The 24,870-nt window shown below is 47.9% G+C and overlaps 1 protein-coding gene across 4 annotated transcripts; it reads right to left on the bottom strand.

The window, feature by feature from the left end:
- Positions 1–1,434: 1,434 nt before the first annotated feature.
- Positions 1,435–22,914, bottom strand: LOC116978562 (protocadherin-10-like). 4 transcript variants are annotated; one of them, XM_033029791.1, is made up of 4 exons: positions 20,195–22,914; positions 13,524–13,582; positions 13,274–13,383; positions 1,435–1,899 (listed from the first exon to the last, which is right to left on the bottom strand). In XM_033029791.1, the coding sequence occupies exons 1-4, from the start codon at positions 22,667–22,669 to the stop codon at positions 1,652–1,654; spliced, it is 2,892 nt and encodes a 963-aa protein (XP_032885682.1). In that variant the 5' UTR covers positions 22,670–22,914; the 3' UTR covers positions 1,435–1,651. The 4 variants fall into 4 exon arrangements, with proteins under 4 accessions (XP_032885682.1, XP_032885684.1, XP_032885685.1 ...); XM_033029793.1 differs by having other exon boundaries at positions 13,298–13,383; XM_033029794.1 differs by lacking the exon at positions 13,524–13,582 and having other exon boundaries at positions 1,754–1,899; positions 13,298–13,383.
- Positions 22,915–24,870: the final 1,956 nt, after the last annotated feature.

Genomic DNA, 24,870 nt, shown 5'->3' with positions numbered 1-24,870 from the left:
AGACAAAAGGATTGAAGTTGTGGATTGTGAAGCCGGGGGGGGGGGGGGGGGGGGGGGGGGGGGGGGGGGGGGGGGGGGGGGGGGGGGGGGGCGGGGGTGTTAGAGGTTACCTGAAATTGAAGAATTCAATGTTGATATCAAAGATAGACATAAAATGCTGGAGCAACTCGGTGGATAAGGCAGAATCCCCGGAGAGCATGGATGGGTGACATTTTGGGTCAAGACCCTTCTTCAGACTCAACATAACCTCCCAAGTTACTCCAACATTTTGTGTCTATATTTGATATAAATCAGCATCCGCAGTTCCTTGTTATTAAAAGGGTCAGCGCATGAGGCACGGGGTGATCTTATCGAGGTGTAAAAGCTTATGAGGGAAAAAGATAGATAGTCTTTTACCCAAGATAGACACAAAATGCTGGAGTACTCAGCGGGTCAGACAGCACCTCTGGAGAAAAGGAATAGGTGACGTTTCGGGTCGAGGCCCTTTTTCAGACTGAGAGTCAGGGGAGAGGTAAACTGGAGATATGAAAAGGTACAGAACAATCAAAGCCACCACCAATGGTCAAAGAAAGGTGGAGCCCACAATGGTCCATTGTTGGCTGCAGAAGAGGTGATAACGATCAAATGATCGATATGAACAGTCAAACTAGCAGGACGATTAGGGTGGGGGAGGGATGGAAAGAAAGGGGATGCAAGGGAAAGGATTACTTGAAATTAGAGAAATCAATATTCATACTGCTGCCTAAGCAAAATATCTCTCTCCCCTCACGCCTGTGGGTCAGGCAGCATCTCTGGAGAAAAGAAATCGGTAACATTTCAGGTCAGAACCCATCTTCTGACTGTTTTTTACCAAGTTGGGTTGCAAGCAGCAGAAGCAGAATATGAGGTGTTGTTCCTCCAGTTTGCATGTGGCCTCACCCTGACATTGGAGGCAGGACAGAAAAGTCAGTATGGGAATGGGAGAGGGAGTTATAATGGTTGGCAAGCAGGATGTCAATCCATATGAGGCTTGGTATGTAACCAGTGCCTTCAGGGAAAGAGGTGATTAGCAGAAAGCTTGCCTGCTTTATAAAGATAAGCAATTTAATCATTGCCAATGCAATGTCTTAACACCTCCAACACAGCTGCCTAAGTTTGGCATTTGGCAAATCAACAGTTTACTTTCAACGGCGCTACAACAGCCGGCTTTTGAGTCATTACTCATTCTCACGCCATCTCACGCACTCGAGCTTGCCCTTGCTACAGAACACCAGAGAGATCTCAAACATCACAACCTGTTTTAATCGGAGACATGCGGCGAACATAGACACAAAAGCAAAGAGCACAAGCAGCCACGTAGCCTCTACATCTCCCGAAGACCGAAAGATGAATTAAAATTGTCACCCCTCTCCCTCCCCACCCACACCCCTCTCTCCCCCCCATCCCTGTCACCAGGCCAACATCTCTTCTTCCCAGGCTTGGTCCAAATGTCTTTTCCGAGTCTCCTTCCACCAGGATTCCACACTCCCAACAGCGTTCATAAATCCCGTCTCCCTCTCTCGTGGCTTTTTGCCAATTATTGGCCATCGTCGATCAAACTGATTGATTTGTTTTGTGTGTGTGTAAGCAAGGGCATGGAACCACCCTGACAGTATCGGCAAGTTTGGAAACTTTAACTCAAAGTCCTGTCCAGTTCCATGTCCTGTAGTGACGCTCGTTTCGACTTTTTCCCAAATGTAGAGAAGGTGTTGTTCTGCTCCATTTGAGTGGCTGAGTTCATTTTGCTGGACTTCAGTGGTGCATTGCCGGGTATGTAGACATTAAGCTTGTATCCTGTAGGCTGGTCGCAGTAGGGGTACTGAGGCCCGTATCTCGGTGTCCATCCATCACCTCCGGCTGATGAAGCTCCTCGCTTGTTTCCTACATTTAAAACAGAGAGCAACCAATGAGAAATCAAATATTTCAATCCCTTCCCAGGGTGCAGGCAAGGGGTCGGGTTTTCAGGTTAGGTTTTGGGTTTAAGTTTCGGGCTGAAGCTTTGGTTTGAAGCTGTGGGTTGAAGCTTTGGTTTAAGTTTGATTTTGTTTTAGTTTAGTTTAAGTTTAGTATTGTCACGTGTACCAAGATACTGTGAAAGGCTTTTGTTTACGTGCTATCCAGTCAAAGAAAAAACCTGACATGATTACAATCAAACTGTCCACAGTGCAAAGATAAAGGATAAGTGTGCAACATTTAATGTAACACTGAAGTCCGATAAAGTCTGATTATAGATAATTCAAAGATCTCCAATGAATGATGAGAGGAGCATTCAGTTGACGAATAACAGCTAGGAAGAAACTGTCCCTGAATCTGGAGGTGTGCGTTTTCACATTTCTGAACCTCTTGCCTGATGGGAGGGGGGGGGGGGGGGTGAGAGGGAGTGACCGGGGTGGAACTGGTCCTTGATTAAGCTGGTGGTCTTGCCTAGGCAGCGTGAAGTGTAGATGGAGTCAATGGCAGGAAGGTTGGTTTGTGTAGCAATATAAAGAGCAGGGTTGACGGGGGAATGGGGTGGAGATGATGGGAGAAATGGGTGCGCAGCTGGGTAAGGTGCAGGGGGAAAGGGAGGGGGTCGGTATAGGGAACATTATTTGAAAATGGAGAATTAAATGATTCGTGAATCTCAATAAGTGAAGTCATTGATGGAAAGCGAAACATCTGGCAACTTTAGTTACATAAAAACATTTTCCACAAATAGAAACGTGATAATGAGCAAACACAAATGTGTAAAATGTCCTCTCTAAATATCTTCCAAGCGTTAATCCGTCTACTTTGTTTGCTTCTTCTTCTTCCTATCAGCCAGTCCCTCAGGATTGACAATGACTTCTGCTGGTTGTCAATAAAAGCCCTTTGAAAGGAGATTGTGATGGACTTCAGGAAGTCCAAAGTGGCACACATACCCCAATATACATTGACGGCACCGAAGTAGAGATGGTTGCTAGTTTCAACTTCTTAGGAATAGTTTCGTATATTGCCACACGTACCGAGGTACAGTGAAAAGCTTTTAGTCGCGTGCTATCCAGTCTGTGGAAAGACTATACATGATTACAATCAAGCCGTCCACAGTGCACAGATACAGGATAAAGGGAATAATGTTTAGTGGAAGATAAAATCAGTAAAGTCCGATTGAAGACAGTCCGAAGGTCTCCGATGTGGTAGATGGGAGGTCTGGACCGCTCTCAAGTTGGGGATAGGATGGTTCAATTGCCTGATAACAGCTGGGGAGAAACTGTCCCTAAATCTGGAGGTTGTGTTTTCACACTTCTGTAACACTTGCCTGATGGGAGAGGGGGGAGAAAAGGGAGTGAGACTGGTCCTTGATTATGCTGGCGGCGATATTCTTCTTGCGCGAGGGGAGCAAATATCACCAGCAACTTGGCCTGGACCAGCCAAATCGAAACAATGGCCAAGAAAGCATATCAGTGCCACCACTTCCTTGGAAGGCTTAGGAAGTTTGGCATGTTCCCAACAACTCTCACCAACTTCCACAAATGTTTCATGGAAATGCATCGGGATGCATCACAGTGTAGTTTGGGAACAGATCCATCCAAGAATGAAAAATGTAAGCATTTTTGCATTAATCTGAGTTGAAGCTGGAAAGAGTGCAGAGAAGATTTACAAGGACGTTACCAGAACTCGAGGGCCTGAGCTACAGGGAGAGGTTGAGCAGGATAGGACTCTATTCCTTAGAGCACAGGAGGGTGATTTTATAGAGATGTAGAAGATCATGAGGGGAATAGATGGGGTGAATGCACAGTCTTTTACCCAGGGTGGGGGAAATCAAGAACCAGAGGACTAAGAACAGAAATTGATAGGAACCTGAGGAGCAACTTTTTCACAGGGAAACATCTGCCAAAGGGGGAAGCTGAGGCAGGTACTATAACAACATTTAAAAAACAATTGGAGAAGTGCATGGATAAGAAAGGTTAGATAGGGAGAACACTGATGTGCCTTCCCGAGCACCCATTCGCCGTGATGGTATTTCGGTCACAGTCACAGAGGCCGACGTCAGAAGATCCTTCAGAGGGGTGAACCCTCGGAAAGCACCTGGACCTGATGGTATACCCGGGCGTGTTTTTAAAAACCTGTGCGGATCAACTTCTTTACTCAGAGAGTGGTAGATGTGTGGAATGAGCTTCCAGTGGAAGTGGTCGAGGCAGGTTCGATTTTATCATTTAAAAATAAATTGGATAGGTATAAGGACGGGAAAGGAATGGAGGGTTATGGTCTGAATGCAGGTAGATGGGGCTAGGGGAGAATAAGTGTTCGGCACAGACTAGAAGGGCCGAGATGGCCTGTTTCCGTGCTGTAATTTATTATATGGTTATAACTGGCTGGAGTTTTTACAGACATTCTCAACCTCTCACTTCTGAGGTCTGAGGTTCCCACCTGCTTTAAAAGGGCATCAATAATACCGGTACCCAAGAAGAGCAAGGTGACATGCCTCAATGATTATCGACCAGTGGCACTAACGTCTGTGGTGATGAAGAGCTTTGAAAGGCTGTTCATAGAAACATAGAAAATAGGTGCAGGAGTAGGCCATTCGGCCCTTCGAGCCTACACCGCCATTCAATATGATCATGGCTGATCATCCAAGTCAGTATCCTGTACCTGCCTTCTCTCTTCATGCCGCAAATCAACTCCTACCTCGACAAAAACCAGGACCCACTGCAGTTCGCTTATCGCCACAGCAGATCAACGGTGGATCACTGGCTCTCCACTCCGCTCAGGACCACTTGGACAACAAAAACTCATATGTCAGGCTGATATTCATTGACTACAGCACGGCATTTAATACCATCATCCCTTCCAAGCTGGTTACCAAGCTCTCAGATCTGGGTCCCTCTGCAATTGGATCCTCAACTTCCTCATTCACAGACCAAAGTCTATCCGTATTGCTGGAAATGTGTCATCCTTGATAACAATCAGCACGGGAGCACCTCAAGGCTGCGTGCTCAGCCCCCTGCTGTACTCACTCTATACTCATGACTGCATAGCCGGACATAGTGCAAACTCCATCATCAAGTTCGCCGACAACACCACTGTTGTGGAACGAATCACTGATGGGGACGAGTCAGAGTATAGAAGTGAGATCGACCGATTGACCAAATGGTGCCAGCACAATAATCTCAACACCAGCAAATCCAAGGAACTGATTGTGGACTTCGGAAGTGGTAGGATATGAACCCACAGCCCCGTTTATATCAACGGGTTGATGGTGGAAAGGGTCAAGAATTTCAAATTCCTGGGCGTTCATATTCCCGAAGATCTCTCCTGGTCCCAGAACACTGATGTAATCATAAATAAAGCACATCAGCGCCTCTACTTCCTGAGAAGATTACGGAGAGCCAGTATGTCAAGTAGGACTCTCTCTAACTTCTACAGGTGCACAGGAAAGAGCATGCTGACCGGTTGCATTGTGGCTTGGTACGGTAACCTGAGCGTCCAGGAGCGGAAAAGGCTGCAAAAAGTTGCAAACACTGCCCAGTCCATCATCGGCTCTGAGCTCCCTACCATCGAGATGATCTATCACAGTCGCTGCCTCAAAAAGGCTGCCAGCATCATCAAGGACCCAAACCATCCTCATCTCTCCGCTGCCATCAAGTAGAAGGTACAGGAGCCTGAAGTCTGCAACATCTAGGTTCTGGACAGCTTCTTCCCCACAGCCATCAGACTATTAAACACAACTTCAAACAAACTCTGAACTATAACAGCCTCGTGCACTTTATCTGTTTATATATGTGTGTATATATATATTCTATGGTATATGGCCACACTGATCTGATCTGTATTTATGCCTACAATATGCTGTTGTGCTGCAGCAAGCAAGAATTTCATTGTCCTATCTGGGACACATGACAATAAACTCTTGACTTGACTTGATTTAAAGAGATATTGGTCAAACGAGGGCAGGTGGGACTAGCATAAATGGGGCATCTTGGTCATCATGGGCATGGTGTGTTTCCGTGTTGTATGACTGTACAAGAAGTTAAGCTGGTCACATACTCTATAGAGTTTCAGAACAAAATAGGAGAGGAATCATTCAAATATCTCAGATTCTGCAAAAGTTTCACAGGACAGATGGTGCAAAGCCGAAGAGCTTACCGCTACGCGGACTAACTCAGAATAAAGAGTTTCAGAGCAAGAGGAGGAGATATTTCCATATAAACCATTCAAATTTTCCACCTCAGAGAAGTGTTATGGGTGACATTCATGGAATCGGAGAATTTCATGGCCATTCATTTGATTCCAATGAACCCAAGGGAGATTGGGATCATGGGAAAGTGTAGTCAAAGATCATGAAGTTATAGTTAGACGGCATTGGAATTAGATCCTTCCGCCCAACACTTGTCTTCTACCTTCCAGCTTATCTTTGAGATAGTTCAGAGTTTAGAAATACGTCATGGAAACAGCCATTCGGACCACCAATTCCATGCCGACCATCATTGACCCGTGGAAAGGTTCCAACCCAAAACTTCACATATTCCTTTTCTCCGGGGATGTTGCCTGGATGTTGTTGGGGTGTGGGAGGAAATCGGAATGTCTTTGGGATGTGGGAAGAAACTGGAGTACCTGGGAGACAAAGAGCCAATCTCCATACACTCAGCACCGGGGTCAGAATCACTGGAATAGTGAGACAGCAGTTTTACCTGCTGCGTCGTTGTGCACTTTAAAATTTACCCTTTTCATCAAAGACTCACAGAATGAGAAAGGTATTCAGCAGGCAAACAGACCCTTCGCTCCAAGTCGACCATACCGACCAAGTCCCCTACCTGATCTAGTCCCACTTGCCTGTGTTTGGCTCGATGCCCAGTAACGAAGGAGATTAGAAAGAGTGGTGGACACTGCCCTGGTCCATCACGGCTACTTACCTCCCCACCATCGAAGGGATCTACAGGAGTCGCTGCCTCAAAAAGGCAGTCAGCATCATCAGTGAGCACTCTCAGCTCACTCCTGCCATCACGAAGAAGTATTGGAATCTGAAAACAGTGATCTCCAGCTTCAAGAACAGCTTCTTCCCAACAACCATCAGGCTCTTGAAAAATGCACACGAACCTCAGCAACTATTAACAATGATGGTCTATGTCCATGGTTATAGACAATAGACAATAGACAATAGGTGTAGGAGTAGGCCATTCGGCCCTTCGAGCCAGCACCGCCATTCAATGTGATCATGGCTGATCATCCCCAATCAGTACCCCGTTCCTGCCTTCTCCCCATATCCCCTGACTCCGCTATTTTTAAGAGCCCTATCTAGCTCTCTCTTGAAAGCATCCAGAGAACCCGCCTCCATCGCCCTCTGAGGCAGAGAATACTAGGGAATTATTTTTTTTGTGTGCACTAATGTTGTAGTTGTTGATATTGGATTGTGTTTATTATATCTGTATGTAATGGGTTTACTTTAGTAAGTAAAGTTTAGTTTAGTTTATTATCACGTGTACTGAGGCACAGTGAAAAGCTTTTTGTTGCGTGCTATCCAGTCAGCAGAAAGACTATACATGATTACAACCGAGCCATCCACAATGTACAGATACAGGAGAAAAGGTAGAACGTTTAGTGCAAGATAAAGTCCAGTAATGTCCAACAAAAGATAGTCCGAAGGTCTCCAATGAGGTAAATTGGAGGTCAGGACCGCTCTAGTTGGTGAGAGAGCATGCTCATGATGTATCCTGATTTTGAAACTTGTAATCATATGATTTTGTCACTTGATGGCACTGTTGACCAACTAAATCATAGGAGGTATATGAAAGTTTACAGCCCAAGGGTATGAATGTTGATTTCACTCATTTTAGATAGCCTCTAACAACTGCATCCCTCCTCCTCTTTCACCCCCCCCCCCCCTCCTCCTCTGTGCTCCACCTGAACTCCCACCAATTTCTCTCCTCCCCTTTCTCCTACATTCCTTTTTCTTGCTTCACAATTTGCGACACTTCCATCAGTCTGTCACACCTTCTGCTCTTATCTCTGGCCTTTGTTCCAGCCACCTGCCTATCAAAAACCTCCCTCGTCTCCATGTTCTTCGGAGATGCTCCCTGACCCGTTGAGTTACTCCAGCACTTTGTGTCCTTTTACGGAAACTAGCATCTGCAGTTCCTTGTTTCTTTAAATGAGGGTTTCTGATTAAACTCCTCGCTTCTGCCACACACAGGCCGTTCCTATTTATTAACACTGCATACCTAAACTATAGAACATAACCCCTTGCCAGTGATGACAGAGGTGATGGAATCAAATACAGTTGGAGTCATGGGGTCATATAACATGGAAACAGGTCCTACTACACAACTTGCCCAATCGACATTATCTCACCTGCCTGCGTTTGACCCATATCCCTCTAATCCCATCCTATCCATGTACCTGTCCAGCCACAACTACCTCATCTGGCAGCTCATTCCATATACTCACCAGTCACCAACCACGCCGCCGCAGTGAGAACCTGCAAACTCCACATAGACAGCAACCGAGGCAACGGCTCCGCCAGCTGCGCCACCATTCCGCCATTGTACAACCGGATTATAGACTTTAGAGATTCAATGTGGAAACAGGCCCGCCAGCCCACCAAACCCTCACCGACCAGCGATCACCTCATACTATCCTATACATTAGGGTAATTTACCAGGGTAATTTTACCAAAGCCAACTAACCTATAACCAGTACGCCTTTGGAGTGCGGGAGGAAACTTGCCTGTGATGGGAGGAGACAGCACATTGAGAAAACCCACACGGTCACAGTTAGAACATACAAACTCCCTACAAATATAAATATTCTGTGGACTGATGTGCAAAGTGCACTTAATGCTGACTCTGTACACAGCTTTGATCCTGTCATGCTTGGAATAGGAATTTTAATAACAGTCAGTATACAAGAGCAGGGTTATAGTGGAACAAGACACAATAAACAAAGAAGGATTTTGCACTTGGAGAGGTTGGACACACTGCCTCGTTTATTCTTATTCTTCAGGAAGCAGCAGAATGAATATTAATCGAATATCAAGATTATGACTAAACAAATAGACAAAATGTGCCACAAATATATGTTCAGCCACAGATTGTGTTTACACTGCATATCCAAGCTTCAAGAAAGAGTTAGCAAATATTGGCACCAAGCCAAGCGAGGCGACCTCCTCTGGCAGTTCCTTCCATACACCCACCATCCTTTGTGTAAAAATGTTACCCGTCGGGTTCCTAGTAAATCTTTCACCCCCACCCCTCCCCCCCCCCCCCCCCCCCCCCCCCCCTCCCACCTTATCTTAAACCTATGCCCTCTGGTTCTCAATTACCCTACTCTCGGCAAAAAACTATGCATTCACCCTATCTATTCCCCTCGTGATTTCATACACCACTATAAGATCATCCCTCATCCTCCTGCACTCCAAGGAATAATGTCCTAGCCTGCCCAACCTCTCCCTATAGCTCCGGCCCTCGAGTCCTGATGACTTCCTCGTAAATCTTCTCTGCACCTTTTTCAACATCTTTCCTGTAACATGGTGACTGAGACTGAACACAATACTCTCAATGTCTTGTACAACTAACTGTAACATGACCCGCCAACTTCTGCACTCAATCCTCTAACTGATGAAGGCCAATGTGCAAAAAACCTTCCTGAACGCCCTTTATCTACTTGTGACACCACTTTCAAGGAACTACATACCTGCTCTCCTAGATCCCTCTACTCTACAATACTCCCCGGAGCCCTGTCATTCACTGTGTAGGTCCTGCCCTGGTTAGACTTCCTCGAATGCAACACCCCACCCTTCCCTGTATTAAACCCCATTAACCATTCCTCAGTCCATCTGCCCAACCGATCAAGATCCTGGTGTCATTTTTGACTACCACAGTAACAGGAACTCCCAACATCTATACTCACTGAAGGATTCTCCACAAATTCCTGTGGGATTGTCCTCAAAGTCTGGTCCAACTTGCCCCTCACCCGGAGATCAGCTTCAATCACCTCCCTGTCCTTGATGTACCACCTCTCACTGCATTATGCATTTAAAGGACACCTGCTCATCCATTATCTTCCTTCATCCTCTCTCAACTCCTATCCCTCGAGACCATTGTAAATATTCCTTCACCACAATTATAGTCACGCTTCCCCTCAATAAGATGCCCTTTAGAGAACTCTCCAGAGAGAAAAAAAAGATACGTTCCCATAATGTATTTCGAAATCTCACCACATTAATTTCATTTCACTGTTTTCATTACTTATGATTTCGTTAGTTTAATGAACAGTGCCGGCATTAACATAATCAGGGCGTTCATGCACATTTAACTGGTTTAGATGCGGCAGACACTTTAACTGCTAAACCGTATTGAATTGAATTACTAGCAAGAGGATGACAGGCAGTGAGAGAAGCTGAAGAGACAGTGCCGATCAGAAGATGAAGCAGACACACACTCACAGACATGCACACGCACACACTCATAGACACACATACACACTCATAGACACACACACCCACACACAGACACGCACACTCACACACACACTCACAAAGACACAGTCATACACACACACATAGACACAGACACACCAGTCTGAAGAGGGGTCTCGTCCCGAATCATCACCTATTCCATTTCTTCAGAGATGCTGCCTGACCCACTGAGTTACTCCAGCAGTTTGTGTCTGTGTTCACTCACACACATACACACACACTCATAGACACACACACATAGAAACACCCACACATATATTAACACACACTCATAGACACACGCACAGATTCAAAGACACACGAACACAAAGACATATACAAGACCAGAAGCAGAATAAGGTCGTTCGGCTCATGGAGTCCACTCCGCCATTCAATCATAGCTGATCTTTTATTCCCTCTCAATCCAGTTCTCCTGCCTTCTCCCCACAATCTTTGATGTATATACAAACACATATGTGCAAACACGCATATACAAATTAACACAAACACACAAAGATTGAAAGATGCATACATACAAACTAACACAAACCCAATGCACAAACACACACAAAAAGACACACATGCACACACAGGAAAGCACACACATATACAAGCACATGTATACGGCTAATACAAACATTTGCACAAGACGTACAAATACACAGAAGCAAACACACATGGACCAACCAACACACACGTGCAGGAACACGCACACACACACTCGAAAACACAGTGAGGCAGATATGGGGAAAGAACAACAGCAAAAATACAGGACAGAGACAGAAGGGACCGAATGTAGAGAAGAGAGAAATTGTGAGAGAAAAGTGAAGGGGTAAGATGGGAAATGATGAGAGAGACAGTGAGACAGAGAGAGAAAGAGGGATACAGAGAGAGAAACAGAAATGGTCATGGGAACAAGAGAAGTGTGGGGGGGAGAGAGAGATGGCAACAAATGGGAAGTAGAGAAGGAAAGAAAAATAGATGGAGTGAAACGAGAGAGAGAAAGAGATGGTGACAAATGGCAGAGAAAGGGAGAGATGGAGTGAAACAGGATAAAGAGAGATGGTGGCAAACGGCAGAGAAAGGGAGAGGGGTAGATGGAGTGAAACCAAAGAAAGATAGATAGTGACAAACAGTGGAGAGAGAGAGAGAGAGGGGGGTGACAGACAGGTAGACAGACAGACAGACAGACAGACAGACAGACAGACAGACAGACAGACAGACAGACAGACAGACACAGAAAGAAAGTGAGAAAGAGATAGATAGAAACAAGCGAGTGAGAGGGGGGGGGGGCAGACCGAGGAATATAACGGTGTACAAAAGGAGACGGCAATAAAGACTCTGTGAGACATCGAGACAGGCGACGCTGAGCTGGTGAAACGCCGTGTCTGTCTGCCGCCAACAGCCCCAGGCAAAGGTGTTCTGCGCCCTGGGAGACTACAATATACAGTCGGAGGTTTCATAACACAGGGGAAATCTTAGTTCGCTGCCATCTTCCACTGGATGGTCACTCAAAGGCTGAACTAAGAAAACAGTTAAGTAACAGTTATCAGTGGGGAAAGGGGGGGGGGGGTAAATGTTTTACTTTACATATATCACGGGCTTGGGGGTCACTGTAGCGGCTACGAGCCGCCGGCAGTTTGGTCAGAAACAGCTGCTAACCGCAGAATCAATCTTTCCCGTTATCTCGTTTCAGAAACTGTCCCTGCTCTTCTCCTCTTGAAACAAAGGATGCTCAGAAACAGAAATGTCGGGGGAGCTCCCCGAAACGACAATAACGTGATGGCGACTGGGGACAAGGAATGATACCAACACTGAAATAACCAACAATGAAACGGCGATTCCAAGCGCGCCGGTGTCGGCCGGCTGGGAACCCTCTAGCTAGAGGCTGTGTGATCCTGCTTTTTAAAATGTTCCTTCATCACTGAAGCAATCATTAAACATGTTCTGCTACGATGTGATATGCTAACTCTGTCAATGATATGTATATGTTGACAGAGATGCCGATTGATAGGGGTGGAGAAGTGCCTAGTAGCAGTCCCTCTCCCTCTCCCTTTCTCTCTCTTTCAGCTACTTTCTGTTTGTGTCTGTCCCTCTCCCTCACTCCCTCTGCCTGCCTTCCTCTTTGTCTACCCGTCCCTCTTCCTTTGCTTGCCTGCCTGTCTCTCTCTCCCTCTTTCTCTCCGTCCGATCACCTGCCCCTCTGTCAACTTGCCATCGTTTCAGTCAGAGACTGCGTGTGCCTCTGTTTTTCACTCTCTGGACCCACCCCCGCTTCTCTTTATCTCTCTGCTTACCTCTGTTTCTTTGCCGAACTCTCTCTCGTTCTCCCTCTCTATTAACCCCCCCCCCCTTGCTTCTCTCGCCATCGCCGCTTGTCACCTTCCTGCCTCTCCCCCCCCCCCCCCCCCCCCCCCCCCACCGGCACCCCCCGGCTTGCTTACCCGACCCCCTCCACCTCTCTGTTCCATTGTCTCCGTCTGACTTTCTCTCACTGTGTCTCTCTTCTCTCTCTGCCAATCCTCCCTCTCCCGCTTGATTCTCTACCTCTCTGCTTCTCTCCATCCCTGCCTGTCTCCTTCGCCCTATCACCCTTCTCTCTGCAAAACACCCCCACTCGCTAGCTCCCCTCGCTCTCTCTCTCTCTGTGTTTTCCTTTCTGTCTCTTTCTATCTCTCCCTCTCTCTCCACCAACAACCCCACGCCCGCCCTCCAATTATTTGCTTGCCTCTCTCCGCCTCCGCACACGCTCCTCTCTCCCTCTCCCAAACTCTCTCCCCCTCTCCCCAATCCACCCCCCCCCTCCCCCCTTCCCTCTTCGCTCTCTCTCTCTCCTCCACTCACCCCCTCCACGCCCTCGATATTCACCGCTTGGTGTGGGGACGGCCGCTTGCATCTTGTTTGCCTCTTTCTGTGCACCTGCCCGGACTCGGTTTTCCTCTGGTTCCCAAGAGCTGTGGACAGATATCAGGAAATACAATATGAGAGGGGCGTAGAAAATTAATAAACAACCGACTAACACAAAAAAAAAAAAAAAAGACAAAGGCATGATCTGAATGTATGAACATGTCAATGAAGGAAGTTTGTATAGTACCTGCTCTCTGTGTGTCTCTGGCAGGGCGAAGAGTAGTAGTCAATGTTTTGATGTTTAACCTGGAAAACATAACAACGGGCCGTTTGTTGTGCCTGAATTCAGCACTACACACAACATGTGAAGATTTGAGTGGGTGTAGAGGAGAGGGGAGTATCACTGTGTCTCTGATTTGCTTCTCTCCCGTGTAAAAAGCTCACCAAAACAAACTTGCATGTCAATAAGTCAAAGGCGTGCAAATGCCCCCACTTGGATCTACAAACTAGAAGTGGTGCATCAGTGCAGTTGCTGCCTTCCAGCGCCAGAGACCCGGGATCCATCCTGACCATGAGGGTGATCTCGCAGTGACCGCGTGGCTTTTATCCGGGTGCTCCGGTTTCCTCCCACACTCCAAAGACGTACAGGTTTGTAGGTTATGTAAGAAGGTACTTCAGATGCTGGTTTCCACCGAATATAGACACAAATGCTGAGCGGATCAGGCGGCATCCCTTGAGAGAAATGAACAGGTGACGTTTCAGGTCGAGACCCTTCTTCAGACTGGTCAGGTTTGTAGATTAATTGGCTTCGGTAAAGATTGTAAATTATCCCTAGTGTATAGGATAGTGCAAGTGTATGGGATGATCGCTAGTCCGCGCGGACTCGGCGGGCCGAAGGGCCTGATTCCGCGCTGTATCTCTAAATTAAACTAAAATGAATCTGAATTAATGCATCGATTTTTAAACAGGTTGGCCCAATTTCGCGCCCTGTATAAAATACGTTGAATCATTTAAAGGGTTAAGCTTTAATTAAGGGCTGCCAATTGCATGGATTAACAGCAATACTAATTTTTCAAAGCGCTCTTACTAACAAAAAACGTTTCAAGGTCAGACTACAAAGTGGATCTGTAAACTGGACAATTTTCTTTTCTTGTGCTCGGTCCACTTTGAAGCTCTCGGTATTGATAGGATTGTGGTTGACATTAATTAAATGTGCGTTTTATTAAACCTTCGCTGGCGCTGCTTCGGCTGTCCCTATTCTTTCTTCTCAAAAATGCTCTCTGTACATGGATCCGGATAATTTCCACACGACATTCAGAATTTCAGTAATGCGTTCGCTTATGCAACTGACAAGAAGGGTAACCCAGGGCAGTGAATTGAATATTTCACCTCACCGCGTACAATATCTGAGCTCCCTCTGCACATCAGAATTAATTGATCTTATCAGCCTGACGATGTGGCCGAACCAATGTTGAAGGGAGCCAAGATGCAAAGCTCGCATCAAAGCTTCTAAAGCGTTATCCGTCGCGCTGAATATTAATTCCGCTTGCTGCGAAACCCATAGACAGAAGCCACAGCTGTATTGATTTGCAGATGTGGGCGAGGTGACGGCGCAATTCAGATCGATTTGTTCAATAAAGACCAAGTCAGAAGCAATGACCTGCTCTCTTCCATCAGACCCTACTTCACAATCTAATAACGTTTCTGTCGCTGCCTGGTCGAATTTGGCCAACGAAATTGAGCATTGCAAATTTAAAAGAATCCTTCACATTTGATAGCCAAATGGAGCGACTTTTTATACGAGGACTGGAATCCTTCGGCAAAATGTTTGGAGGGAATGGGGGGGGGGGGGGGGGGGGGGTCCTAAAGACATATTGCACCTATTTTCATGGGATTTCACCTCCCAATTGAATAATACCGGGTGCAAATGTTATACTTGTTCGGGGGAAATGCAGGACTGCGAAGTGTTCAGAGAGGGGGGGGGGGGGGGGGGCGCAGAGGTTCGATCCTTAAAAGAGCCGTCACGGGGCCGATGGGCCGAACGGCCCTCTTTCCGTTTTTCTTGACATTCACACTTCATTGGAGCAGGAATAGGCCGTTCGGCCCATCGAGTCTACTCCGCCATTCAATCACGGCTGATCTATCTTTCCCTTTCAACCCCATTCTCCTGCCTTCTCCCCGTAGCCTTTGACGCCCGTGCCAGTCAATAACCTGTCAATCTCTGCTTTAACAATACCCATTGACTTGGCCTCCACCGCCGACTGTGGCAATGAATTCCAGATGCACCACACACACACACACACACTAAATATATATATATGTGTGTGTGTGTGTGTTCATGTATGTATTTTCCCCACACGCCATAATGCACACACACACACACACACACAATGATAACCCACAAAGAAGATCAGTATCTAAATATATGTGTGTGTGGAGGGGGGCGTGTATGTACACACACCGTAAGGCACACATACTATATTAACCAACAAAAAGTTATATATATATATTAATTTTGTGTCTATCTTCATATATATATATATATATACATATACATGTATGTATAATCGCAGACATTGTGTATGTGTATATATATTTGTGATATTATAACGTGGGCGATGTTTCTTCCAGACAGCTCACATTGTGAAATTCACAAACGGAACAAAATCAACCCAGACTGGCGTCACTATAAAGGAATATAGTTTGCGCGGCTTTCTATCTCAACATCCCGCCCTACCACCCCGCTGTGTCGCGCTGGTGACTAACACAGCGTGAAGGATAGAGTGATTACCAGCCGGCGGTGGTTAGCGTCGCCCTAATGCGAGAAGCAGCCAATTTAAATCCATTTACTGTAGATTACAATAAAGAAAAAGGTTTGCGACGCACGAAAAAAAGTGAGAGTAAGAAATTTGTTTTTTTCTTCCCTCGGAAATGTAATGTCTCTCGTTGAATGCGTGGGCATCAGCGGACGGGGAAACTAATCTCACACCCACCCCTCCCCTAAGCGGTAACAAATCTCTCGGGATCAGATCACTTCGGATGAGATGGGACTGTGTTGAGGAGGGGAGGAATTTCGTTTTCGTTTAATTTGTGTTGGAGAAACAGCATGGAAACAGAGAGCAGGGAGCTGGAATAACTCAGAGGGTCAAACAGCATCTCAGCCCGATATGGATGAGTGACGTTTCGGGTCGCGACCCTTCTTCATTCAGTGATCATGCATTACCCACCAGCATCTGCAGTTCCTTGTTTCACGGTGGAAACAGGCCGTTCGGCCCCACGAGTCTGTCATTCACTCGACTTCAATGTTATTCCACTTTCTCGTCCTCCCGACACCCCGGGACAATTATATGTGACTCCGGGCCAATAAAATGTGCAGAAACTAGGAATTGCAGGTGCTGATTTACAAATAAAAAAGACACAATGTGCTGCTGCATTCCTGGAGAACATGGATAGGTGACATTTTTGGTCCGGACCTTTCGTCAGTCCCGTAATATCACCTATCCATGTTCCCCAGAGATGCTGCCTGACCCGCTGAGTTACTCCAGCACTGTGTTTTCAACATAAATGTGTTTGACTTCGAACAGTTCAACCACACGAGCTGCCAGATGAGGTAGTTGTGGCAGGTACATGGATTGGAAAGTTTTAGAGGTATATGGAGCAAAACACGGGAAAAATCGGCTATACTTTAAAGATACAGCTTGTAAATAGGCCCTTTCGGCTCACCGAGTCCCCGCCGACCAGCGATCACCCAGTACTATCCTACACACTAAGGAGAATTTACAATCTTACCGAAGCCAATTAAACTTACCAACCTGTACGCCTTTGGAGTGTGTATGTGTGGCGGTGGGGGGGGGGGGGGGGGGGGGGGGGGGGGGGGGGGGGTGGGGGGGGGGGGGGGAGAGGGGGAGGACTGGAGCACCCGGAGAATTTTCACACGGTCACAGAGAGAATGTACAAACTCCGTACAGACAGGGTTAAACCTGGGTATCTGTTGCTGTAAAGCAGCAACTCCACCCGCTGTGCCAATGTGCCACCTCAACTGGTCTACGTAACCACACGAACTGCCAAAGGAGGTAGTTGAGGCAGGTACTATAAAATCATTTAAATTACACTGGCGGGTACATGGTTGGGAAAGGTTTAAAGGAATATGGGGGCAAACGCTGGCATATTGAGCCGGATAGATGGGGCATCTTGGTCGGAATGGTCGAGTTGGGCTGAAGGGCCTGTTTCCGTGCTATCACTATAACCCACTCAGTTGTCGGACAGTCGAGGCGGCTAATAAACGGCAGGCTCGTCGTTTTCTGATGCAAGATGCCGGGTGATGCTAGTTCTCAGCAACATTGGGCAGCAACGGCAATATCTAAACACTTGCAAACATCCAGCGCTCTGGATTTTTCGATCAGATGCTGGCACATTTCAATGCGCTGCGTGCTTGGAATCATAATCACTATCTTGTCAATGAATCACCCTGAACTTAGCTAAACCCCTGACTAAATAAAAAACGATGTTCTGGTAAATGCACTGATACAATTCAAGGCAATATTTTGCATCTCTTTGCGCAGACTTGAATTTACTCCTCCTATGCCGCTGACGTGGTTTATGTAACTTGGGCGTTGTAGGAGAAATGTCCCTAACCGAAGGCTTTGCCATTTGGGATACATTAGACTTTAGAGATACAGCGCGAACCCACCGAGTCCGCGTCGACCAGCGATCACCCCCCGAACACCAGCACTCGCCTACACACCGTAATCGAAGCATCCGTGCGTCTTTGGAGTGTGGAAGGAAACCGGAGCACCTTGAGAACGCCCACACGATCACTGGGAGAACGTACTAACTCCGTGTCTACAGCACGCATAGTCAGGATCGAACCCGGGTCTCTGGCGCAGTAAGGCAGCAACTCTAACAGGTACGCCATCGATGGAGGGATTGGGCCGAAGACAGGTCGGGGACCCCTCTTCTACTGTTATCAAAACATACACGACTGGAAGAGCGGCGGAGAGGGACATTGATATCTGCAGAAGTTGATATTCACTTTGAATGGACAACGATGTGGTCTTCTCCTGAGATAGACGCAAAAAGCTGGAGTAACTCCGCGGGACAGGCAGCATCTCTGGAGAGAAGGAATGGGTGACGTTTCGGGTCGACACCCATCTTCAGGCCTCTCAGTGTGTGGGAGGTGGTCTACAAAAATCTGTAACCCAACCCCTCTGCAACCAATAAAAATGTTGTAAACCTCAACTCTAGTGTGACTTGTCCTTAATACCTGCTCTACATGCAGCCTCAACACAATAGTTTCAATGCAGATGCTGTGACAATGCTAATACATAACGTAAGATGATGAAACCGTTTGGCTTCTCGGCCAATTTACTAGACCAATAGACTGATCTTTAACCTCAGCGCCACTTTGCTGCACTAATCAAAGACTTGTCCCTGTCCCACCCCGGCCATTCCTTCTTCTCCCCACTCCCGTCCAGCAGAAGGTGCACCAGCTTAAAACGCGCACCACCAGACGCTGTTTCTGCACATCTGTTATCAGGTATCTGAACGGTCCTTCCATAAATTAGGATACTGTCCGGTTCATCTCTACCCTATTGTAGACATTGGACTACACTACAATGCTGAGAACTATATTCTACGCTCTGTGTCTACCCCCTTTGCTCTATCTATTGTACACGAGTTTGGCTTGATTAGATAGCGTGCAAAACAAAGCCTTTCACTGTACCTCAGTATACGAGACAACATTAATCTCATAACTGTTGGATTATTTAACATCAAATAACTATGTCTTTGACGTTGGGGAAGCCAATGTATTGTGAAGGGTCCCAACCTAAAACATCGCCGGTCCATTCCCTCCAGATGCTGCCTGACCTGCTGAGTTCCTCCAGCACGTTGTGTTTTTGCTACAGTTCCATTGATCTTTGACATTATCAGAAATATTGATTTTTGTTTTGCAACTCTGTGTGTTTGTGTGCGTGTGTGTGCGTGCGTGTGCGTGTGTGTGCGTGTGTGTGTGTGTGTGTGTGTGTGTGTGCGTGTGCGTGCGCGTGCGTGTGTGTGTGTGTGTGTGTGTGTGTGTGTGTGTGTGTGTGTGTGTGGCTGAGAGAGAACGCGGAATTGGGAGATTTTGGTTTAGCTGGCAGGCAAGTGGGTCAAAGGGGAATTGGGATATATAGTTACTAAGGAAACTAAGTAGTGGCGAAAGATCAAAGAGAGTGGGACTAATTGAACAGCCGCAATTGAGAAACGCTGTTTAATTCGAAGATAACGCTAATCTCCATTTATATGGACCTATATTCTCTGTGCTCGGCTGGGGTTTCGGGACTGCAGATGCTGGTTTCCAAAAAAAAACACACAACGTGCTGGAGTAACTCAGTGGATCAGGAAGCACTACTGGAGAACATGGAGATGTGACGTTTCAGGCCGGGACCCTCCTTCAGTCCCGATATGTCACATGTCCATGTTCTCCAGAGATGCTGCCTGACTCTCTGAGTCAATGCAGCAATTTGTGGGGGTTTATTTTGAAAACCAGCACCTGCAGTTCCTTGTTTCTACACTACCCCCACAGATGCTGCCTGACCCGCTGGGTTACTCCAGCACTTTGTGTGTTTTCTTTTTATTCGCCAGCATCAGCAATTCATTGTTTCTACATTATCTCCAGAGATACTGCCTGAACCTTTGAGTTACTCCAGCACTTTGTGATTTTTCCTTCGAAACCAGCATCTGCAGTTTCTCGTTTCTACATTATCTCCAGAGATGCTGCCCAACCCGCTGAGTTACTCCAGCACATTGTGTATTTCGTGTTGGTGGTTAATGTAAGTGAGGATGAAATATAATGGAGGTTGTTAAAGGAAAATATAAACGTAATGGGTTCCGTTTACAGGAGCTCCGGCCCTTGAGCTGCCGGGACTGCGGACTCACCTCCCCGGGAGCGCTGGGGGCAGATCCCACCACCAGTCCTTGGCGATTGTCGCGACCTTCGATCTGGTTGTTCTGCGGGGTGTAGGGTTTGAGGAACATGAAGTCGCTCTTGGCCGACTCCGGTGTCAGACACACCTTGTAGCAGTAGGTTTGCGACGGGAGCCGGCAGCCGTTGACTTCAGAGGCGCTCGGGGCTGCCTTGGTGCCGGCGGCCAACTGAACGTTGACATTGGACTTCTGAAACATCTCGGCAGAACTTCGGCGTCTCCCGAGGCACGACTTTGAGCAACAAGCTACGACCGGGCTGGAGTGTCCGTGGATTTGATCCCTCCGGCATCTCACCAGCGCCAAGATCACGATGGCGACCAGAAACAAGCACGATACGGAGCCCAGTGAGATGATTAGATAGAGGGTTAGGTCAGAGTGTACCTCGGGCTCGCTGGTCAGTTCGGGTTTATGACTGACTAGAGTGTCCACCGCCGTTAACACGATTGTGACTGTGGCCGAGAGCGAAGGCACGCCGTTATCTTTAGCTTGGACAACCAACCTCTGTTGGGTTGAGTCCTTGGCCCCGAAACTTCTAGCCAGCCTAACCTCTCCTGTGTGGATCTCCAAGTTGAACAGCCCCCGGTCGGTGACTCGGAGCAGCCGGTAAGACACCCGAGCGTTCTGGCCTTCGTCCGCGTCCACCGCCGTCACCTTGACCGCCAAGGTCCCAGCGTCAGCCCAGCGCCCCACCGTCTCCACGGCCACCGAGCCGTTGCGGGCCAGCGGAGATACGATCACCGGCCCGTTGTCGTTCTGGTCCAGGATGAAGACGTTGACGGTGGCGTTGCTACTGAGAGGCGTGAAGCCCGCGTCTTGGGCTTGGATCAGGATTTGGAAACTTTTGAGTTGCTCGTAGTCGAAAGAGCGAAGGGCGTAGACGTTACCGTTGTCCGAGTTGACCGAGACGTAGGTGGAGATCGACATGCCTTGTATGCGGCTTTCCAAGATAGAGTAGAAGAGGTAAGAGTTCTGGTTGGCGTCTGGGTCCACTGCGGTTACCGAGCAAATAGAGGCGCCCGGTGCGTTGTTCTCGGTAATATACACGGTGTAAGCCGGGAGGGTGAAGCGGGGAGGATTATCGTTCACATCCGACAATTTGACCGAGATGGTAGTGTTACTGGAGAGGGGAGGGTTGCCCGCGTCTCTGGCCGCCACCGTCACGTTATATTCGGCCACCATCTCCCGGTCCAACGGCCCGTCGGTAACCAAGGTGTAATACTTCTTAAAGGACGGCAACAGTTTGAACGGGAGCCCGCCCAGAAGGCGGCAATTGACTTTGCCGCTGGCTCCGGTGTCCCGGTCGGTCACGCTGATGAGAGCGATGACTGTGCCCGGCGGAGCGTCCTCGGGAACCGGGCTAGAGAGGGAGGTCAGGACCACTTGAGGATCGTTGTCGTTCACGTCCTCCACCTCCACCAACACGTTGCAATGGGCCGCCACCGCGTTGGGACCCAGGTCTTTGGCCTGGACGAAGATCTCGTAGACCGAGGCTTCCTCGTAATCCATGACCCCCTTCACCCTGACCTCCCCGTTCTGTGGCTCCACCGTGAACAGTTCCCGCACCCTCTCGTGAGCGTGGTTGCCCAGCGAGTAGACTATGCGAGCGTTGGTCCCTTCGTCCAAGTCAGTGGCGTTGAGATTGATGACCAGGGAGCCCGTGGGCGCGTTTTCACGCAGCCTCACCGTGTACACAGTCTGGTCGAAGACCGGGGTGTTATCATTGGCATCCAGCACGCTGACGGTAATGCGGACGGTACCGGATTTCTCCGGGATCCCCCCGTCCACCGCCGTCAGCACCAACCGGTGAAGAGCCTGTTGCTCCCGGTCTAGAGGTTTCTCCAAGATGAGTTCCGCCAACTTACTCCGCTGGCTCCGGGTCTGAACGTCCAGAAGGAAATGCTCGTTCGGTGACAGCCGGTAAGTGCGGAGGGAATTGGTCCCGACGTCAGGATCCTGCGCGCTCTCCAAGGGGAACCGCGCTCCGAGAGCTGCCGACTCGGTCACCTCCAACCTAACGTGACTGCTGGGGAAACGCGGAGAATTGTCATTAACGTCCAAGATCTCGATTTCAGCCTGATACAGTTCCAAGGGATTTTCAATCACAATCTCGAGGTTGAGGAAACAGGACGCGCTGGTACCGCAGAGTTGCTCCCTGTCCATTTTCTCGTTCACAAACAGTATCCCGTTCTCCAAATTCACCTCCAAATATTGTCTACGCGTGCTGGAGACCATTCGGAACCTGCGAGCGGACAGCTCGGCCACGTCTAGCCCCAGATCATCGGCGATGTTCCCCACGAACGCCCCGTGTTTCAGCTCTTCGGGAATGGAGTAGCGGATCTGCCCGTGAGATCCCTTCAACAAAGTCAAACATATCCAGAGGGATAGGGCTAACCCGTTCAAAACGCGGCTCCCGTCCGAAGCAGCCATCTCCCAAAATGACCCTGGGACTCCCTGTAGTAAAACGCTCGCACAAGTCTATTTCCACCGAGATCAAACTTTATTTCCAGTAGAACCGGAGGCGAGGCGGTCTGAATCGTTTCTCCCACGTACTCTATACGCACTCGGGCGTAGAGATGCCTGTTTCAAACGCGGCTCCTAACATCTCCCGCAGCCCACAGTCCACTGCTTGGTGTAGTAACAGCCTAGGGGAGAGAGGTGGAGGGAGGGGAGGGGAGGGGGAGGGAGAGAGAGAGACAGAGAGAGAGAGGATGAACGGAGTGCTCGCTCGCCCCCCTCTCTCTCGGCTTTCCGACTGTGTGTGTGTTTAACGCTAACACGGGGAAATAGGGGAAGAGGGAAGGGGGGAGGGAGGGAGGGAGGAGTGGGAGAAAGCGGCTCACCGCCCCTGAGAGGCGGAACGGCACAAACTAACAGCTTCTGAAGAGCGATTGTGTAGCCTTTTGCCGGCGAAAATGGTTCTGGCTAATGCATCCGTTCCCACTAAAAACCACCTGACTTTCTCCCTGCAATAGAATTTCAAATGTAAATCAAATGCAAATATGCAATTATTTAAACTCCGCTTGAAATTAAACATTTACTATAGTCATTAACTCATGTCATGCAATAACAACATTTAAAAGACATTTGGACAGGTACGTGGATAAGAAAGGTTTAGAACGAGAGTGTGTAGAAAGGAACTGCAGATGCTGGTTTATGCCAAGGGTGGACACAAAGTGCTGGAGTAACTCAGCGGGTTCTGGAGAAAAGGGAAGGGTGACGTTTCGGGTCGGGAATCTTCTTCTGATTTATATCATATTGAAGTCTGAAGAAAGGTCCCGACCCGAAACGCCACCCTTCCCTTTTCTCCAAATATGTTGCCTGGCGCGCTGAGTTACTCCAGCACTTTGTGTTTGTCTAAGGTTTATAGGGATTATGGGCCAATGGGATTAGCGCAAATGGGGACATATGTTAAAGGCGTGGGGGGACCATTTAATAGGAACCCGACAAGCAACTTTTTGTTACACAAAGGGTGGTCAGTAAATGGAACGAACTGCGGGAGGAGATCGTTGAGGCAGGTAGAATCCTCAATAGTCCCTCAATGGCAAGGGCATATGCAATATGCAATAGCAATGTCCCTCAATAGCAAGGAAATTCTTGCTATTGAGGGAGAGCAGCGTTGGTTCTCAAGGTTAATTCCCGGGATGGTGGGACTGTCATATGCTGAGAGAATGGAGCAGCTGGGCTTGTACACTCTGGAGTTTAGAAGGATGAGAGGGCTTCAGACATGACTTCAGAATTAAGGGACAGAAGTTTAGGGGTAACATGAGGGGGAACTTCTTTACTCAGAGAGTGGTAGCGGTGTGGAATGAGCTTCCAGTGGAAGTGGTGGCGGCAAGTTCGTTGGTATCATTTAAGAATAAATTGGATAGGCATATGGATGAGAAGGGAATGGAGGGTTATGGTATGAGTGCAGGCAGGTGGGACTAAGGGAAAAAAATTGTTCGGCGCGGACTTGTAGGGCCGAGATGGCCTGTTTCCGTGCTGTAATTGTTATATGGTTATATGGTTATATGGTTCTTATTGAAACATATAAGATCGTTAAGGGTTTGGACACGCTAGAGGCAGGAAACATGTTCCCGATGTTGGGGGAGTCCAGAACCAGGAGCCACAGTTTAAGAATAAGGGGTAAGCCACTTAGAACGGAGACGAGGAAACACTTTTTTTCTCACAGAGTTGTGAGTCTGTGGAGGCAGGTTCTCTGGATACTTTCAAGAGAGAGCTAGATAGGGCTCTTAAAGATAGCGGAGTCAGGGGATATGGGGAGAAGGCGGGAACGGGGTACTGATTGGGGATGATCAGCCATGATCACATTGAATGGCGGTGCTGGCTCGAGGGGCCGAATGGCCTACTCCTGCATCTATTGTCTATTGTCTATAATCACAACGTTTAAAAAACATTTGGACAAGTTTATGGACAGGATAGGTTTAGAGCAGCGGTTCCCAACCTTTTTCGTCCCATTTACCCCTGGCAACTTTAATAGCACAATACATTGTTATTTCACTTATTTATGAACAACTAATGATGAACAGATGCCGGTATACCAGAACCAAACACAGTCAGGCAATGAGAAAAAATATGTACAAATCCAGAATCAACAAATGTACCCCCTGGGTAGGCGAAATTTACCC

This window comes from Amblyraja radiata, chromosome 11 (genome assembly GCF_010909765.2).
Source record: "Amblyraja radiata isolate CabotCenter1 chromosome 11, sAmbRad1.1.pri, whole genome shotgun sequence".
In the NCBI taxonomy this organism is placed as follows: domain Eukaryota; kingdom Metazoa; phylum Chordata; class Chondrichthyes; order Rajiformes; family Rajidae; genus Amblyraja; species Amblyraja radiata.
This window is presented reverse-complemented; position numbering and strand designations above follow the sequence as displayed.

Excerpts from the sequence above, each read along its gene's own strand:
- LOC116978562 (XM_033029791.1), bottom strand. The coding sequence starts at position 22,669 with ATGGCTGCTTCGGACGGGAGCCGCGTTTTGAACGGGTTAGCCCTATCC. Across the intron at positions 13,384-13,523 it reads CAGAGACACACAGAGAGCAG|CTCTTGGGAACCAGAGGAAA; the intron begins GTACTATACAAA and ends ATCTGTCCACAG. Across the intron at positions 1,900-13,273 it reads ATATCGAGGGCGTGGAGGGG|GAAACAAGCGAGGAGCTTCA; the intron begins GTGAGTGGAGGA and ends TTTTAAATGTAG.